The sequence below is a fragment of the Tinamus guttatus genome, unplaced genomic scaffold, assembly GCF_059628265.1.
Source record: "Tinamus guttatus ecotype Peru unplaced genomic scaffold, ASM5962826v1 Tinamus_guttatus_pri_ptg000245l, whole genome shotgun sequence".
Lineage (NCBI taxonomy): Eukaryota > Metazoa > Chordata > Aves > Tinamiformes > Tinamidae > Tinamus > Tinamus guttatus.
Genome location: NW_028288779.1, coordinates 546,104 through 564,985, shown reverse-complemented (window position 1 = coordinate 564,985; position 18,882 = coordinate 546,104). Strand labels below are relative to the sequence as shown.

The 18,882-nt window shown below is 40.5% G+C and overlaps 1 protein-coding gene across 2 annotated transcripts; it reads left to right on the top strand.

Annotated features, from left to right (window-relative positions):
- The first annotated feature begins 1,858 nt into the window (after positions 1-1,858).
- On the top strand, positions 1,859-17,458 carry SEC61A2 (SEC61 translocon subunit alpha 2). Of its 2 annotated transcripts, XM_088526306.1 has the most exons (12): positions 1,859-1,901; positions 2,808-2,875; positions 7,794-7,859; positions 8,944-9,022; positions 12,218-12,349; positions 12,499-12,608; positions 13,153-13,306; positions 14,250-14,410; positions 15,413-15,610; positions 15,829-16,020; positions 16,178-16,254; positions 16,958-17,458. In XM_088526306.1, the coding sequence occupies exons 1-12, from the start codon at positions 1,895-1,897 to the stop codon at positions 17,142-17,144; spliced, it is 1,431 nt and encodes a 476-aa protein (XP_088382432.1). In that variant the 5' UTR covers positions 1,859-1,894; the 3' UTR covers positions 17,145-17,458. The 2 variants fall into 2 exon arrangements, with proteins under 2 accessions (XP_088382432.1, XP_088382433.1); XM_088526307.1 differs by lacking the exons at positions 1,859-1,901; positions 2,808-2,875; positions 7,794-7,859; positions 8,944-9,022 and adding an exon at positions 10,322-10,423.
- The last annotated feature ends 1,424 nt before the right edge of the window (positions 17,459-18,882 follow it).

Below are 18,882 nucleotides of genomic sequence, written 5' to 3'. Positions count from 1 at the left end.
GGAACAAACTGGTTTTTGGAGGCCTGCCTGAAAAGTGGTTCCATCTCCTGCCTAAGAAAACTAATTCTAAGTTTCCCTCCCGTAGTTTGTTATTTAACTCTCAAACTGCAGTGCTGATCTAGTCTGTTGGTCTAGTCTTTTGTGTTGACAAGGATTTTGTAACTCTTTGGCTTTATCAGTGAAAAATGCATTTAAGAGACCATTTCTTTTCCAGTCGCAGGCAGCTGTGCTGTTTCACCATTTCGTGTGGATGTGACCTGTTTCCAAAGGTTTCTTTTGCTCACTTCCTTCCTTCAGTGGTCCCTAGTGCCCACACAAATTCTTGCTCCTGCTGCAGGAAGGCTTAAGTCATGACCAAGTAATAGAAACAGGGTCTCGAAGGCGCAACGAGCCTGCAAAGAGTTTGAGCGACAACTTTCCCAAAAGTGTAATAATGAGGAGGAGTTTGTGGTTTCTTGGTAGGTTCCTGAGCCAGAACTCTTTGTTGCACTGTAGGTATCAGAGGCTGCCTTGAAAAGGACTGTTAATAACAAGAGATTATAGACCAAATCTGTGAAATAAACAGCAGGAAATGACAGAACATGAAGGTTTTTTGAAGGGCCTGAAGCATGATACAGCTGTTTGAAACACTTGCAGAAGTTCTCAAAGTGCCGACCATGTACAAACATGATCCTTTTTTTCTACCACTGTAGCGTGTTTCTAAATTTTGTGAGAAAATGTGTTGGTTTGCAAACCAATATGTATTTTGATAACAGTAAGCTTTATTAGTGTTCTTTAAAAAAGCATATATAGAATTAAACTATGATCAGGTATTTAAACCCTGGTATCCTACAGTGATTTGAACGATTCCCTTTGAAACATTCCAGACTTGATCTAAAGTAGGATGGACTTAGTCCCAGCTTCCAGCAGTCCTGTCCAGTGGGTGAAGCTGTCTCTGCTATGAAATCCATCTTCCTACATGACCTGCTGTCACCTCTTTCAAATTGCCACGCTAAAAGGTAGTTCAGTTCCTTCTCCTTCAACCTAAACCTGAGCTTTCCAGGCCCTAGAATGGGTCAGGCTTGAGAATCTAGTTTAGATTCTCAAGTTTACAGGGCCTCTGGAGGGCCCTCTGGAGATCTGTGGGACAAGCTCGTGCTGCAAGCAGGCCCTGTTGGAGCAGGTTCTACGGAGACTTTAACTGTCCGGTTTGGAGCAGCTCTGGGTGTGGAGATTGCCCTGCCTCTCTCGGCCCCTGTTCTATTTGACCACCCTCCTGGTGAAAATTCCTTTCCTCATTAAACCCTCATGCTCTCCAGAGGGCCCTTGTGGTGGCTGGAGACCACCGAGGCTGCAGAGGTAACCGGAGAGCCTGAGATGTCGGTGAGGACGGAGCTCTGTGTCCCGTGCAGCAGCCCAGGGCTCTGTCCTCCTGGGGTCTGCCTTAGGAGCGGGACCAGGGCGACCGGGATCGGGACTGGCCCCGGGGCCGGGACACGCTGGGCTGAGCCGAGGGGCGGAGCTTCTGAAGGACCTCGGCCACGCCCCGTCTGTCCCGCCCCCACTTTCGCCCCGCCCCCGCGCCGGCAGCGGCGGGGCCCTCGGCTCCGCTTCAGCTGCCCCGAGCACCGCCTGAGCTGCCGGTCAGCAGCGGGTCGCTCCCCTCCTCGCGCCCCGCTCCCGGAGGCCGCGCTCCGGTGCTCCGGTGCCCTCCACGGCCGCTGTTATCTTTCCCCCTCCGGGGGCACCGCATCCTCCCCAGCAGGGAGGCATAGTCGTCCTCGTTGCTGCCTGAGCGCCTGAAGGAGGGGCCCTGCGCGCGGGCGCTGTCACGTGGGGTGGCGGCAGCGGCGGTTGGGGCGGCCGTTAGAGCGGCCGTTGGCGCGGCCGGGGCAGGCGCCCGCCCGCCGCCGCCATGGGCAGTGAGTATCGAGCCGTGGGGGCGCTCTGCGCCTCGCTCCTCCCGTCGCGGCCTCCCGGCCTCGGTCCCCGTCGCTGTCGGACCTCTCCGTGCGGGCCCGAGGCGGCCCGTGCTCCGCGGGGTTTGCGTGTGCATGAAGCGCAAATGCGGCCGGACGGGTACCGGCGGTAACAGTAAAATCGGCCTTTTCCACACAATTTTTCGTTATATCTGTTTGCAGAGCAAATAAGGCGTTTCTAAGAGACCACGCAGTGATTTCTGTGGGTGCCGGGTATAACGTGCAAGTGCTGCCACCAAAAACCGCTAGATTGGGCAAATTCTTTATTTATTTAGTATAAGAGCTTCTAAAGGAGTGCTTGTGGGGAGGGATGTATCAGAAGCTGAAAAAATACCACCCAGCTCTGCTAAGCCTAATTGCTGCAGTGATTTCTGCTGCAATTTCTATTTTTTCTGTATCTGAGAGATTTAGTTTCTCTGGTAAAATGCAAGGTGTCAGTCTCCATGCGGGTACTCTCTGATGTGAGCAAGCTTTGCTTTTGCATGTAACTAGCACAGAATGATACTAGGTCACTTATTTTTAGATGGAATAGAATTTATTTCCCTTCTGGTGATACGGGCAGTGCTATTCCGTGTCTGAAATGGTTCTAAACCAGCCTTGGGGGGAGAAAAAGGGGGACGAATCACTGTATGACATTAAAAACATTTTTGGCCTGTTCTGGCCTGGTTTAAAAGGAGGGTGTCAATTTTCAGGTATTGAATTGGGTATTAATGAAATAGAATTCATTTAGCAGCTCCTTGTATTGACTTTAATTTTTTTTCTTTTATGAAATTAAGTAAAATTTTAAGGTATTTCATGAGTGTGTGTAAATGTGTATAAGTTTATTAATGTGTTCTCTTTTTTTAACAGTTAAATTTTTAGAAGTTATTAAACCATTCTGTGCGGTTTTACCAGAAATCCAGAAACCAGAAAGGAAGGTAAGCATCACATCTTGTTCTTACTTCTGTTAATTCACTGGTAAGAAAATGTTGGGGTATTTGAGTCCATGCTGTGCTATAAATGTAATATAAATAATAATATGTTTTTTTTGGAGGGAGGGCTGGAGGGACCTACCCTATCATAAAAAAATAAATATGTTGAATCTTAGCAGAGACAGCTCTGATAAGTTGTTCTTGTGGTTAGTTACACTGACTTTTTTTTTTTTTTAAGTATCAGCTTTCTAGGCTAAATTTATCTTGTTTCAGCTTCCTGTGTTTGCCTCTGTTTTTATATCCTAAAACAATATATGTCCTCCTCTTTGTGGAGGACAAGAAGGTGCTCAAGAGTGGTCAGCATGGATTCAGCAAGGGGAAAATCATGCTTGACTAACCTGATAGCCTTCTATGATGAAATGACCAGCTGGATAGACGAGGGGAGAGCGGTGGATGTCGTCTATCTGGACTTCACCAAGGCTTTTGACACCGTCCCTCACAACATCCTCCTGGGCAAGCTCCGGAAGTGTGGGATAGATGAGTGGACAGTGAGGTGGATTAGGAACTGGCTGGACGGCAGAGCTCAGAGGGTGGTGATCAGCGGTGCAGAGTCTAGTTGGAGGCCTGGAGCTAGAGGGGTCCCTCAGGGGTCAGTCCTTGGTCCAGTCCTGTTCAATTTATTCATCAATGACCTGGATGAAGGCACAGAGTGCTCCCTCAGCAAGTTTGCTGATGACACGAAACTGGGAGGAGTAGCCGATACCCCAGAGGGCTGCACTGCCATCCAGAGGGACCTGGATAGACTGGACAACTGGGCTGTGAAAAACCTCATGCAATTCAACAAGGCCAAGTGCAAGGTCCTGCACCTGGGGAGGAATAACCCCAGACACCAGTACAGGCTGGGGACCGACCTTCTGGAGAGCAGCTCTGCAGAGAGGGACCTGGGCATCATGGTGGACGACAAGTTGACCATGAGGCAGCAGTGTGCCCTCGTGGCCAAGAAGGCCAATGGGATCCTGGGGTGCATTAAGAAGAGCGTCTCCAGCAGGTCGAGGGAGGTGATCCTGCCCCTCTACTCATCCGTGGTGAGGCCGCATCTGGAGTAATGTGTCCAGTTCTGGGCTCCCCAGTACAAGAGGAATGTGGAACTGCTGGAGAGAGTCCAGCGCAGGGCTACAAGGATGATCAGGGGTCTGGAACATCTGCCCTATGAGGAGAGGCTGAGGGAGCTGGGCCTGTTCAGCCTGGAGAAGAGAAGGCTGAGAGGGGACCTGAGCAGTGTCTATAAGTACCTCAAGGGAGGCAGTGAGGAGGATGGTGCCGGCCTCTTTTCAGTGGTGGCCACTGGCAGAACTAGAGGTAATGGCCACAAACTGAAGCATCTAAAGTTCCACAGGAACTTAAGGAACAATTTCTTAACAGTGAGGGTGCCAGAGCACTGGAACAGGCTGCCCAGAGAGGTTGTGGAGTCTCCTTCTCTGGAGATCTTCCAAACCCGCTTGGACGCAGTCCTGTGCCACGTGCTCTGGGTGACCCTGCGTGTGCAGGGGAGTTGGACTAGATGACGTCTAGAGGTCCCTTCCAACCTTAAGCATTCTATGATTTTATGAAATGAAGTTTTCAAGCTTTTATCTTTTTCCTGTGAGTACAGCTATCTTCAATGACTTTCAATGACTGGGAGCAGTTCTGTGCTTTGAGCAGACACCCATTCCTTTGAAGAGCCTTTTCTGTGTTAAGAATCACAGAAGTTCTTTCTTTCCTGCATAATTTTTTTTTACTCCAGTAGCTGTATGTCTCTGTAGTGAAGTTGGAAAGTAATCTGTGAGGTAGCTCAGGTAATTACTTGCAGTTTGCCTTCTGTGTGGTCGCTTTGTTCTAAACTCAGTGAGCTGATTTCACTTAAAGCTGTTCTGTTTACTCCTTTAGCCTGAAAACTTCCTCACAGTCCTCTCTGCATTTACTATATCAAAAATATTTTTTGTCGCATGAGGTGATAGCTACCACATCAAAAACATTTTTATTTCCATATCTGAAGCTTGAAAAGACTCAAGCAAGCATGTATCACTAAGCATATCACCTAGGTTACAAAGGTGATAATTAGAATAACAGATGTACCTAATAATTGCAGTGATGATTAGTATGAAATTCCATAAATTCTAAATACTGATCTTTATTCCTAAAACAAAGTGCATAGCTGAGAGCATGACACCATGGCTTCTCTTGAAGAGAGTCATCTTATGTTGATGAGGCCTTCTGGAAGGTCAGGAATGGCTGCAGAGTTGTTCATGCCTATAACCATAGTTGAGTATACTGGAAAAGGAAAAGATGCATCAAATCTGCTGATTATTCTTCTTTGGTCCTAATATTTAAGACAATAGGGATTTATTCCTTGGCTGTTTGCCCCATCTGGCTTTCCTTGTTGCCTTCCAGCAGCTTTTCCTCTTAGGACAGGTCTCCAAATAAACTATTTCAGTCAATCAAAGTCATCTCCATAGCAGCAACCTCCAGAGCCAACAGCTTTTTTGCTACGATTAGTATGTGTGTGACTTGGGTGGCAGGTACCTTTCTCTCTTCAGCTGTGGCATTTTTGTTCCTGTAATTCTTGGGGCCAGCTGTGGGTTTTCGCTTTGTTCCTTCCCCCTTCTCTCCAATTCGTCAGAGATGAAGAGAGATTTGGGCTTTGTCCTCCATCAGCATAGGAAGGATGCCAAAGAGGTGATGAGATTTCTGTGTTTGTGCCTTGAGTTGTTTTCTTTTTCACTACCATGTCAGTGACTGCTGGCTGTCAGCCTTGTAGGAGTCTGAGATGAAGCCATGCTTGGGAACAGCTTTTCTAGCCCTTTGACCATTTTCAGTGATGTTGCTTGCTTGGATGTAGCCTACTGAGTGACCTACACCATTCCATATAACCTGCCCTCTCTATTAGCTGTTGTTTTCTTGCAAGCTGTCGTTGGTAGCTGTCATTGGTCATGGTTTTATTAGGCTAGTTAAGGTTAAGACAAGAAAAAAAATGAAGAAAAAGAAAGTCTATAAATTTAAGTTGAACGAAGATAGAGTTTTATTTCAGGTGGACTCTCACCTAAACTTTTTCCTTTTTATTTTTCTGGCATTAAGGAGTGTTGTGTTTTGGTCAAGTTCATTGATGAAAGCAATTGCTACTTTTAGCAGTTACTAGTTTGGGTTCATATTTGTTTTCTATGCACAGACTTCCCTAAGCAATGGAACAGAATGTTCAGAACAGCAAGAAGATGGTACTGAAGTTGATTGATTTTCACAAGTTATGAGAAAAAAATGCTGAAGGAACGAAATGTCCAACCAGATCTGAGCAGTCAATGGAATGTATTGTCTCTGTGCTCCTTTACTGATCTTAATTCCCATTTTGTATTTGCTGTTCCTGGCATATGGCTTCAGGGAGTGTTACTTGTGAATGAAAAGTGATTGACGTGATACTGAATTTCTCTAGTGCTTCTATTTGCTGTAGTTACAGAGAGAGACAGAGGGACTGTAGTGCTTCAGACTGAGCTTTTGAGGTTTCAGTCTCTATCTGATGTGCTGCAGTTAAGTGTTTAACAAAGCATTTTGTTAAGCTTTTTTTGTATTTAAAAGTCTGTACTTAAAATCTGCAGTATTCAGTCAGCACTTAGTAAAGTGCGTTAGTACTCTGTAAAATCGAACATAAAGATAGTGTTTGGGTTTCTTTGCTGCTGTCATTATTTTACTTGGTGCTGTGAGTATTTTTATCATCTGACCTCTTTTGAAAGAATGAGGTTACATCCGTAAATATGTTAACCTACAGGGATATTTTGCTTCTAAGTAGATGCTTTTAATTCTAAAGAGATAAATTATTTATTTTCCTGGGCCATCTTAAGCAGTTGCCCTGTTGCATCTGTTCATATCTTGTCATGCGAAGGTGTTCAGGACCTATGAAACGAGGCACTAATCTTTTTTTTTTTTTTTTTCTGGTTACTTCTCTGCAGGCAGATTCAGTGGCTGGAGTCAGAAAGCTCTTTCTACAACATGTTAGTTTATGTTGCATTTTAGTAACTGCTGTGCTCTTGGCTATAGTGAATACACCTTTCCCAGTGTATGGGATAACCTTGGGGAAGAGAGGTACAAACTTGAGCATAATTCTGCATCTTAGCTCTCTTGGTCTCTTCAAGTGTGTTTTTTCTCTGTCTTGAGCTCTGAATAATCTCCTGATTAGAAATTACACTTCTATTCTTGAACCTGCCTCAGCACTTCTGGTCCTGAGATTCTCTCCCATATATAGTAACTGGTGATCATTGATCTCATGATCTTGCAGAAGTAAAATGCAATTTACATAGTTAGAAATATTTTGAAAGACACAAATCTTAAGATTACTTTATGGCTTGTGTCCGTTCACATTACAGTGAATTTAAGATTTCTCTTAACTTCATTCTAAATGTTCCAGATTACTATTCAAAACTCATGGTTCTTCTGCCTCTACTTGCCTTCACTGCAGTTAAATCTCTTTCAAAACTTTAGGATGCTTTAGTCTAATAACTTCTAACATGGCAAAATATTGCCTACAATCTCTTGAAACCCAGAGTTGGAATCACTGAAGATAATTTTCTTAATTAACTTTTCAAATTTGTTCAATTCTGCTATTTTTCAGTAAATACCCAATTTGTTAGATTATTATTGCTAAAATATGTTTTAAATGTCAGGTGCACTACTGTATCACCTTTATGTTTTTGTTGGCTACACAGAAGCTCTATGAGGGTGTCTACATAACATCTGAAAATCCTATTAAAATAATTTCTAATGAGAAATTATGCTTTCTGGTTTAATACATTCACCTTTAATTTTGAATGATAAAATGTTCAATACTAATATGGTACTAGAGGGAAAGCTATATAGATACAATGGAAACATTAATTAATCTCTGCCTTGTGGTTCTTAGATCCAGTTCCGAGAGAAGGTACTATGGACAGCTATCACACTCTTCATTTTCTTAGTATGCTGCCAGGTAGGTTCTGGTGTTTTTTGTGTGGTGCAGAAAGGATATGTTCTGAGCATATAAACTATGCTCTGTGTATAGAAATATTTGTCCGGAGTGTAAGGAACCCTTGTTTTATGTTGACTTAACATTTTAAGTTACATAGTATTAGCAGTGACAAGTTTAAAAATGAAGTGAAAGTGAGTGTTTTTCCTTGGTTCCTCTTAAACAAGCTCATGTGTTGAAAAACATCCTTCTGTAACCTTCTGAAGAATTTAAGTTGGCATTTAGAACTTGGCTTTGTGAAAGTACTGACAAATATGTTAGCTTAAAAGCCATCAAAATACAGATTTTTGTAAATGTTTCTGAAGTCTTTATTACTCATAGTTGCAAGAGTTCCTAGAACCTGTACTTGGGTTACAAATGGATATGTTCTTTTTTAAAGAATACTTATCCATACAAAAGCTTACAGTAGGTAGTCCAGACTAGAAAGCAGTAATCTAGAAAAACATTTTGGGTTGCCTGTACTCCTAGTATGCTGTGTTCCTGATTAAGATAGCCTTAGAAGCTTAGAAAGAAGCATGCATTGAAGTTTTTTGCTGTATCTTTAATTTGCATTGAAAATAAATGCTTAGGACCATTAAAATAATACTTTCTGTTGTCTTAAAAATATTCTGTTACTCTTTGTTTTATTTCTGTAAAACTCAAAATTGCTACAAAGATGTTGGTGAAATAAACAACAGTATATTGCATAAAGATGGTAGACTCTTAAAGAATTGTGGTAGCTAACCTATTTATGCTTTTTTTTTTAGGGGATTATATTGTTCATGTGCTTTGAATCCTCTTTGTAGAGATTTCTGCTTTTCTTTTTTTTTCTGCAGAAAAAAATCTTAAGTTCTATAGTTTAGACCCCTGAGTCATACCACAGTTAGAGGAGTAGAAAAGGTGCTGTCAGCGTGTCTGCTAATGTATATTCTGTTTAATTAAAAAGAAAAAAAAGTTGGAATAAATTATCCTAAACAGTTTAACAGTTGAGTCATTGCAGGTTATGGTTCTTGGTTTAAGGCAAGCTCTCTTTGTATATATGCTTAATATACATTGTGTGCTTGAACAGATACCTTTGTTTGGAATCATGTCATCAGACTCGGCAGATCCTTTCTACTGGATGCGAGTCATCCTTGCGTCAAACAGAGGTGAGTAGATCAGTTCTTTCTTCTGTGTTGTATGAGCCTAAACAGGCTGGAATAAAAACTGTTGGCTGTTAAATTGATGTTGAAATATTAAATGTCATATACCCAGATGTCTCATGGGAACACTTTGTAAAGTGCTCAACACAGATGTAGTGCTTTGTATTCATAAATGACTGATACCTGAGGAATACTTCCCCTTAGGAATGGGGTCTCCTTTGATCTGTAAATGAGGTTAATTTCAATCCTCACCTTTAGGACTGATTGTGTTTCAAGCTGTTGATCCATCCTTTTCTGATTAATATGGGGAATGTTGTCTTCCTCTCACTACAAGTAACACACTGCGCTGTGAGAGCCTTGACCAGCACCTCACACGTCATGCTCTGCAGCTTCATTCTGCCTTATAGTACTTTGACGATGTTATGGCTGAGGTCAAATAACTTGTTTTAAAATAGACAGCTGGCCCCAAAGCAAATGCATAAGAACTTTTGTACTAATGCTAGAAGTCTAAAACTAAGGTGGGTGTCCTACCATGCTTAGTGAGAACGTTGAGCTCATCTGTGTCTTAGAAAATTAGTTGGAAGCTTGAGAATTGGTGGCAGCCTATAATGTGAAGCTACAAGTTATTTAGGAATGGCAGAGTGGCTCATGCTGGGGAAGATAATATTCAGGTAAATAATTCATCTCTTTCAAACTTTATTGCAGAATTCGTATATAAAATGTTGTGTCTCAAACTAAGTTTTGTGTCACAGACCAAATATACTACCCATTATGCAGAATAGGGATAGTGGCCAAGAAAAGACTAGAAAGTCTGTAAAGACAACAAGAAGGGGGAGTGGGAAAGTTAATTTACACCTAAATCAGCTTAGTAGATGTCATTACAGGATGTTAAATAATGTGTTTCATATTTTCTTGCTTGTTGGAAAAATAGAGATTTCCTAGGTAGAGAGCATGTTTGTTTTGGTACTGAGCTGTATGTAGAAGCTAAGATGCAAGTCTGAAATAAGCAGAATATGACCATGACTTTAATGTTTTCATTCTACGTTGTGGTAAGAAAAGTAAATAAATATAAACCAATGCAATCTTACTTCAGCTCAAAACCTTAAATGAGGAATTTTGTAGATAAAAGACAATGAAAAGACTTCAGACAGGAGGGGAGGTGCTTAACACCACTGAACTTAAAGTTCAGGTTATTTGTCAAAGGCTCTTCAGGAAATGAAACTATTGTGGGATAAGAGGGAAGATCTGCTAATGGATTAACAACTGTTGAAAGGATACAAAGAAATGTCTGTATAAATCCATAGGGTGCCACAAATTGAATATTGCATGCAGTTCTAACCTACCATCCCACGAAGGACATAGTGGATCTAGGAAACACTCAGAAAAAGACAACAGGGCAAATATAAGGTAGGAGTTAATGTGTAGAAGGAGATCCTAAATAAGTAAGGTTTCTTCATCATATAATGTGTTATGTCCCAGATGTCTTTGAAATCTTGATCTCTGTGGGGAAAATAAAGTGAATAGGAAATGGATAATCAATAGTGTAACAATGAAGGGGCAGCCAGTGTGATTATTAAGCAGCAGATCTACCAGCGTATTTGCAGAAGCCACAAGATGCAGCTTCTGAGTAAATTATTAAGATATTGGGAAAAGAGAGTGATACTATCCCCGAAGAAGAAGCCCTGTTCACAGATGGACTGTGAGGATGCATAAGTTTCTAGTTGGATCAACTAGTCTAGATCAGATTTGATCTAGTCTGATCAACTATGAATATCCTTTTTCTACTTTTTCTCCAGTCTGCAGTGACTAAATACTTTTTTGTTAATTTTGCTGATAATTTTATGATAGGTCACAAATATGTTGCAAGTAAAAGCAGAGTTATGCGTAAGTGTTGAGAGTTCTAAATAATTGTAAGCTGATTCTCATCTTAATCTTCCTGGTGGGTATTACATCTTAAATATGTATTTTTATGAAGTTATTTCGTTCCTCTAATCATGTAAAAGATGGTTTAAAAAGTAATTTGGTTTTGCTTGATTTAATATTAAACCTTTAAAAAATGTTCTCACACAAGCGCTTCTTTTTTTTTGTCTCAAATTTAAAGTTACAGCTTAGGAAAAAAATGATCACTTGCTAGTTTAGCTTCTTAATTTTCATCCAAATTTTCAATATTTTGTTTTTCTAAGATTGTAACATCTTCTTATAGAAGAGATTTTTCTCTAATTTTCTGAAGGATAAATTAAATTTCAGAAGTTGTCTTTTTTTGTAGCACTATTGCACTAAAAAGATCAGATGGAGGAATGTTTCTGTATTAAGGTGGGGGAGTGTTTTATTCAGGGTTAAAAGATGGGCTTTTCCTTCCTGGCTTTAATTGCTTTGATTAGATTCAGTTCTGCTTCCTGCAGAACTGCAGGAGATATCAGCCCTTGAAGAAGATGTTGCTGGGAATATACCTGAATTATAGTATTTGATAAGAGTGCTGGTTTTGTAACTGTGGCAGTCTGAGGATGCAAACAAGATGAATTCTGCTCCACAGGAGAAGTATTTCTTGGGGGGATTAAAAAAAAAGGGTAGATTTCCTGGTATAAGAGCACATGGTGCAGAATTGGTGTTTTATGAAGTTGTAATTCTCTGATTAGATTATAAACCACTGAAAAATTAATATCTAGAGCATCTTAATAATGACGTGGCTTTCTTTTTTGGTTACGAAGGATCAGTTTAATCCTCAACTTTTATGCTTTCAACTAGAGGCAGTGATCCAGAGTGGCACATCAGCTACTCTGGATCTGCAACATCTTCCCTGTGGTTGCCACAACTGAACTTTTTGAAAATGTGGTAGTCACAGCTGAAGTGGGGACAACAGGGACCCAAAGAGAAGGCTTTTTGCAGTGAAAGGTTCCTCAATATATATCAAACAACCAGCAATAGGCATCAAACTTTGGTGATAGCAGTTTCACAAAAATATTTTAAGTGAAAGATTGTGTTTCTCATGCTGCCTTCAAAATTGGAGATGTTAACACAGTACCCTTTGTGTGAGGAGATTTATTTTTAATTGTCCCTGTATTTGAATATGCATGTTTGAAGCATTATGAGAAATGTTCTCTGTAGGTTCAGACACCTTTCAACAGGCTTAATATCCTCCATGTGTAATCCCTTAGGAGAGATTCTTGAATTGCAATTGTATTAATTTTTCTCCCTGTTCAGGTACATTGATGGAGTTGGGTATTTCACCGATTGTGACATCTGGGTTGATAATGCAGCTGCTGGCTGGAGCAAAAATCATTGAAGTTGGTGATACTCCAAAAGACAGAGCCTTGTTCAATGGAGCCCAGAAACGTAAGCACTGTCTGGTTAAAATTAAGAAGCATTTATTACTTAAGCAGGCTTCTTTGCCAAGAATAAAAGTACTAGATGTGAGGTTTCTTTACTAGCAGATGAACTCGAAAGATATTTTTAAAGGGTTTGCTTTCTCTCTTTTGCTTTAGTGTTTGGGATGATTATTACCATTGGGCAAGCCATTGTGTATGTTATGACTGGAATGTATGGAGATCCTGCTGAAATGGGTGCTGGTATTTGTCTTCTTATTATAATTCAGGTTTGTAATGAGTTATTTTGTGGGTAACTGGGACGGCTTAGCTACATTGTAACTGGTGGGGGACAAATATTTTCTTTCCTGTCTTGTTGGCTTTTATTTATCTGCTTATTTTTCATACTATAAAGTATCCTTTCTATCCAAATATATATGAGAAATTTTAAATCTTCCATAAGGGAGGAGAAAGCTGGGATAGTGAATACCACAAGTATTTCAGATAGGAGTGGTTGTTTGAATCCAAATTCAGGAATAGACTGCAGATGCAGTTTTGAGACATTATCCTGTAGGGCAAAACAGTAAATGCACAGACTTGAGCATTTTTGGAGGGGGAAAAAAAGATGTTTGTTTGTTAGCATCAACATTGAAGTCACAGAAATTATTGCAAGGTGAGATGCGGCCATGTGTACATGAAGTCAAAAATACTCTTTAATAATAGTTAGATTAACAGCTTAATGATCAGTCTCTCTAATATGATGAAAACGCTGATGCAGGGAATTAATTCTTGATTTATTCTTGTTTCTGCTCAGTTTTGTTTGTTTTCCCACAGCTGTTTGTTGCTGGTTTGATTGTGCTGCTGTTAGATGAGTTGCTACAGAAAGGTTATGGTTTGGGATCTGGTATTTCCCTCTTTATTGCTACCAATATCTGTGAAACCATTGTCTGGAAGGCTTTTAGTCCCACTACCATTAACACTGGCAGAGGTACGTGTGCTATTACAGTAAATTATGTGTTTCACTGGATATATGCTACATAAAAAGTTATCAGTTATTTGTCGCTTATCAAAAAGGTTTTTTAATGTGTGGCCTGCCTTAAAATCAGTTGTTTAACACAGAAGGTGAAAATGATGTCAAACAATAAAATAACTGCCTGAAGGTTAATAATCCACATTTCCTTCTGATTTGAATTGCAGTTAAAGTGGGAACAATATCGATTGAAGACCTCTGCAATTTCACCCTATTTTGTATAATTTAGAAATAGAAAAGATATTAGATTCTGTTTATTTAGAAGAGTTATGATCCAACTATTGTCTGTGGCTACAGGATACTTTTAGACTTAGTGCCCCAAATTACTCTCAGCCTGTTTGATATGTTGGACAATACCATCTGTGCTTTTCTCAGGCATCCTTTGACAATATCTGGTTGTTTTGAGCCCGTGGACATACCAAATTGAGATGCATCCTGGACCTGCATCAAAAACTTGTGGTTTAAACTACTAGTTTAATGTGTATATTTGAAATCTTGAGCCCTGTTTTTCCTTTGCTTTAATATTCATAGATGATTTCTAGCATATGTTTATTGTGCCTTATTACTCTTCTGTAGGACTCTTATTATTTTCTTCCCATACCCCCAGAAAATAACAGAAAAGGAGTATATTTTTTCTGTGTGAGGATTGTAGGTCTCTTATCAGTAATAATGTTTGATAGATGATTCTGAGTTCTACAAACTAAATGCTTAATTCTACCAAAAACCCACCTAGGTTGTGATAATTTTGTTGTAACAGGATTTGTCATGTTTTATTTGATTACATGTGTATGTAGTGTTTAAAGCAGTAGATTAAAGTCAGATCATTAAATAATAGTAGTAATAGAATTATGTCTTCCTTTTGGATGTCTTAGATTTCTTTTCCTTTTGTTGGCATGTGCAGGGACGGAGTTTGAAGGCGCCGTGATTGCCTTGTTCCATCTTCTGGCCACCCGGACTGACAAAGTCCGCGCTTTGCGGGAAGCCTTTTACCGACAGAACCTGCCCAACCTCATGAATCTGATTGCCACAGTGTTTGTGTTTGCAGTAGTTATATATTTCCAGGTAAAGTGAAAAATTCTTCGTAGGTCTGAAATGGCTTGTGAAGAAGTACAAGGACTCTAGGCACTGCATTCACTCAGCAAGAAATTATTGCAAAAGTTGAACTTGAATAACTGAAGTATCCTAGCTTTGAGCAAGGAACTTTCTTCATTTTTTTCTTTTTCAGTACTGTTATTTTGGTAACATAACTCCACAACAGTAGGGCTGCTAAATCTTATAGCCAGGACTTCTACTCAGGTAGCGAAACAGAAGGCTTTTGTGAGACTGTAAAGGGATGCGCCCACTATGAGGCTGTTTTTATTAAACACATTGGAGTCCCCAAATCTAGTTTTATTGTACAAATAATATACTTAATATAGTTAAAAGATGCTTTTCAAACAGACCTAGAGAACCTTGCTGCTTTGGGGTTTGCATGATACAGATTTGTTCTAGAGAACAACAGTGCAGGTAATGTCTAGACCTTTTTCCTATTTTTTTCTCTAAATATTCAACCCTCTGGTTTTTAAATTTGAATATATATTAAAAATGAATGCTAAAGGAGATCTATATAGTGATTCTTATTATTTAAGCTGTTGGGGCCAAGTGCTGGCAAAAAAAATCAGAATTCTGTTGTTTAAATTAGGCTTTTCTTGTGCCTGCTCAGATAGAAATCTAACCCTTGAGAGGCTTACATAAAAGCTGGGCCATAAAAGGCCAGGCTTACAAATACTGCAATCTTTTGATACCAACTAGTTAGAAAACATTAAAGGTTTTTATCAAGCCCTATGCCACGAAGTAGATTATTTTAGAGAAAAATAGCTCACAACCAAGAAGTAATGCTAAGAAGTTTGAAAATCTGTGGTTCTGACTCTAGCAGAAGGCCTTTGAGCTTTACTGTTCCACACCTTGCACACTTTTTTTTTTAACCTAGCAAAAAAAAAAACCCGCCAGGAATAGCTTTTAAGCCTGCTAGGAGAACCTTTTATTTTAGAAATAAACTCTGTACCTTTGTGTTCTCCCCCTTAGGGATTTCGTGTCGATTTACCTATCAAGTCTGCGCGATATCGAGGACAATACAGTAGTTACCCTATCAAGCTCTTCTACACCTCCAACATTCCCATCATTCTGCAGTCTGCCTTAGTTTCAAACCTCTACGTTATTTCCCAGATGTTGTCTGTGCGTTTTAGTGGCAACTTCTTGGTAAACTTATTAGGACAGTGGGCAGTAAGTATTTTACTATTTTTTAATAAATATATAATCAATATGCAACTTGATTGTAAAACATTTATATTTAACCAATAGAAAACTGAAATACTTTTTAAGACTTGTATGTAGATGCTCTTTTAAACACTGTGGAGGAATCCTTTCCTCCATAAATGTAGAACAGGAATGTGAGAGGTCTGTGACAAATAACTAATTGCCTTTTTCTTCTTCTTTTGCAGGATGTCAGTGGTGGTGGCCCTGCTCGGTCTTATCCTGTTGGTGGCCTCTGCTACTATTTGTCCCCCCCCGAATCCATGGGTGCAATATTTGAGGATCCTGTCCATGTAATAGTTTACATAATTTTTATGTTGGGATCCTGTGCATTCTTCTCAAAAACTTGGATTGAGGTGTCCGGATCATCAGCAAAAGATGTGGGTGTTCCGGTGAATGTGTCTAATTGTTACGTTTTTCAGATGTTGCCTCTTGCTTAGCACTGATTAGTTTCTAACTGATCACAGTTATTACTCTGACTAAATATCAGCTGATTATGAAGCACTGCGGTAGGCTTACAAAATTCTCTTTCTGCAGGTTGCCAAGCAACTCAAAGAGCAACAAATGGTGATGAGAGGCCACAGGGACACCTCCATGGTTCACGAGCTTAACAGGTAAAATAAAAACTCACGTGGCTTCCAGCAGTGCTGCCGTACTGGGTGGATAAGAGTTGGACTGGGGCAGTGTCAGCTAGAGCAGATTCTCTGCAGAATTGGAGTCTTGTTTCCAGTGCAAATCTCAAGATTTTTTTCCCATCCAACTGTTCTCTTTCCTGGTGAGATGAGACAGGTTTGTGATGTTTATAGCAGTAATTAAGAGATTATCGTACAGTGTCTTTTGTTTAAGCAGAAGGTAATATAGAAATTTGGGATGGATCTCTTCCATGTTTGAAAAAGGAAGATAGCTGGAGTTAATGTACTTGGCATCTTTTTGGTTCAGTAATAGTAAACTAAAATAGTGGTATTATCTGCAACATGTAAAGTCTGCAGAGCTGAATGGAAAGTCAGATTTTATCCCTATATTTATATAGCATTTCAGTGTCAGAGGAGTTGTTCTTGGTCCTGTGGAGGTTATGTACCGTGTGTATATACAAAATTGTTATGCTGTTAATAAAAAAAATATTGCCAGTGTTTAATGATTCCCATAGCTTTTCTAGCAGTGAATATTTATTTTAGTTTCTACTTCGTGTGCACAGAGTTTAGAAGATCATAGGAGTTTATAGCCGAGTTGCAGCTATTCTCTAAATATTCAGGCTGTGTTTTTGTGCATTTTTGCCCCTGGATATAAAGGAATGATGATGAATACGTTTTTTTGCAGATATATCCCCACAGCAGCTGCGTTTGGTGGCTTGTGCATCGGCGCCCTCTCAGTATTAGCTGACTTCCTCGGCGCCATCGGCTCGGGCACCGGCATCCTGCTCGCGGTCACCATTATCTACCAGTATTTTGAAATATTTGTAAAAGAACAGGCTGAAGTTGGAGGAGTAGGGGCACTATTTTTCTAGATGTCCGAATATTTCATGGCTTGTGTGAAAGGGAAAGTATTTTGACAACCTGCATCATTTAGTCCAATAATGCTATTTTCTTTTTACTTGTTTTCAAGTGCTACGTGTCCCATTATTGTAATGGGCATTGAGCAATGCCTGTGAGCAGCATCAGTACCAGCTGCCTTAAGAATCAAGTTTACATTATCTTGTTTAAGTAAATCTAGTGTTGCCTGTAATGCTGGAAACCAATTCATCTATCTTGCTGTTCAGACACTACCATGAGATGGGAAAATGTATCAGTTTGCTCTTGGTAAACATTTTTGCACGCAGCATTGAGGTGTTAAATTTATTTCCTAGTTCTTAGTAGGAAAAAAAAAATCTGAGTTCAATTGCCCCATACCAGTATTCCTGACACAATTTGTAGCCTGTATTTTACATGATTTTTTTAATATACTTTTTAAACTAGCATTTCCCCATCATTGAACTCTTTGGCACTTCTTTGCGGCATCTCCACCCAGGCACCTTTCTCTTGGCTCTGAGGGAGGACAAGCAGAGGTTTTTGCCCCAGGCTGATACCCCCTCTCACCTGCAAGCTGGTTCTGCCATGGCTGCTGCCCTGCAGGGCCCTGGGCTTCCCGAGGGCCGCGCGGCCGCTGCCGTCCCGCTCGCAAGTTCTGTTTCCCCCGCACACTCGTGCTAACCGTGCCACCCAAACGTCGTGTCCACGTTGCCTCTGTGATTGTGAGGGACGAGGGCGGCCGCCTGCAGCGCCGCCCGGAGAAGGGAACGCGGCGGGAACGCGCAGTTCCTGCTGCCAACTTATTTATGTTGCCGCGGTTTACAGTGGCAATGTAACAAGTGTAAACATTAGACAATAAACTTATTTAATTAAGCTCTTTGCTGTGTCTCATCGGTGCGAGATGGAATCGCTGTGTAGCTTCCAATTAACATGCTGGGTTAATGAATAAGGTGGGGGAGGTTCCCTTTTCCTGTTTCTCTTTTTTCCTTCTAGAATGTAGTTCTGAGAGGCTTTAGCAGCCCTAGTAAGAAAATCCCGACTTTTCCCCCATTAAAATCGTTGCACTCTCTGCTTAGCTGTGGGCAAAGGCTTTTTCTCTTTGATTTCATATTTTGATCTTTTTCACATTTAAGTTGAAAGGAACCTTGTGTTATTTATGAAGGTAGAATCTACTTAATTTATTATATAGGAAAATCTTGCTAATTCTGCTTGTTCATCCAATTTATTTCAGCAGCAGGACTTTGATACCTGCAGGGGCTGTCTATGACTGTTGGATATAAACCTTGAAGCTGTGGTGGTTATTCACAAAATTTGTGTGTTGGCACAGCTGCATCTGCAGGCTTGGCTGGCAAATTACCTAGAGGTGATGAGGCTAAAATACAGGTTTATTTTCTTGGGTTAAACAATATTTGTATCAGACAAACAATACAATACTTGTATCAGACAAAAAAGTTTTCTGACGGGGGTCATGTAGTTAGGGCTGGGGTAATGAAGTGACATCTTCAAGTCTAAATCATTAAAAAAAAAAGTGCAATACCATATAGTGGATTTGGAATAGACAGAGGGGGGCCTTGTGCAGCTGTTGCTGCTCCCATTGCAGAAAATCACATGTGGTTGTTTTAAAGCTGCTTGAATTCAGGTATCAATATAGTCCACGTGCACAAGTTACATAACAGCTGTTCAATGCGAGGAAGAGAGCTTAAAACACCAATTGCAGTGACTTAGGTGTCTTGTATA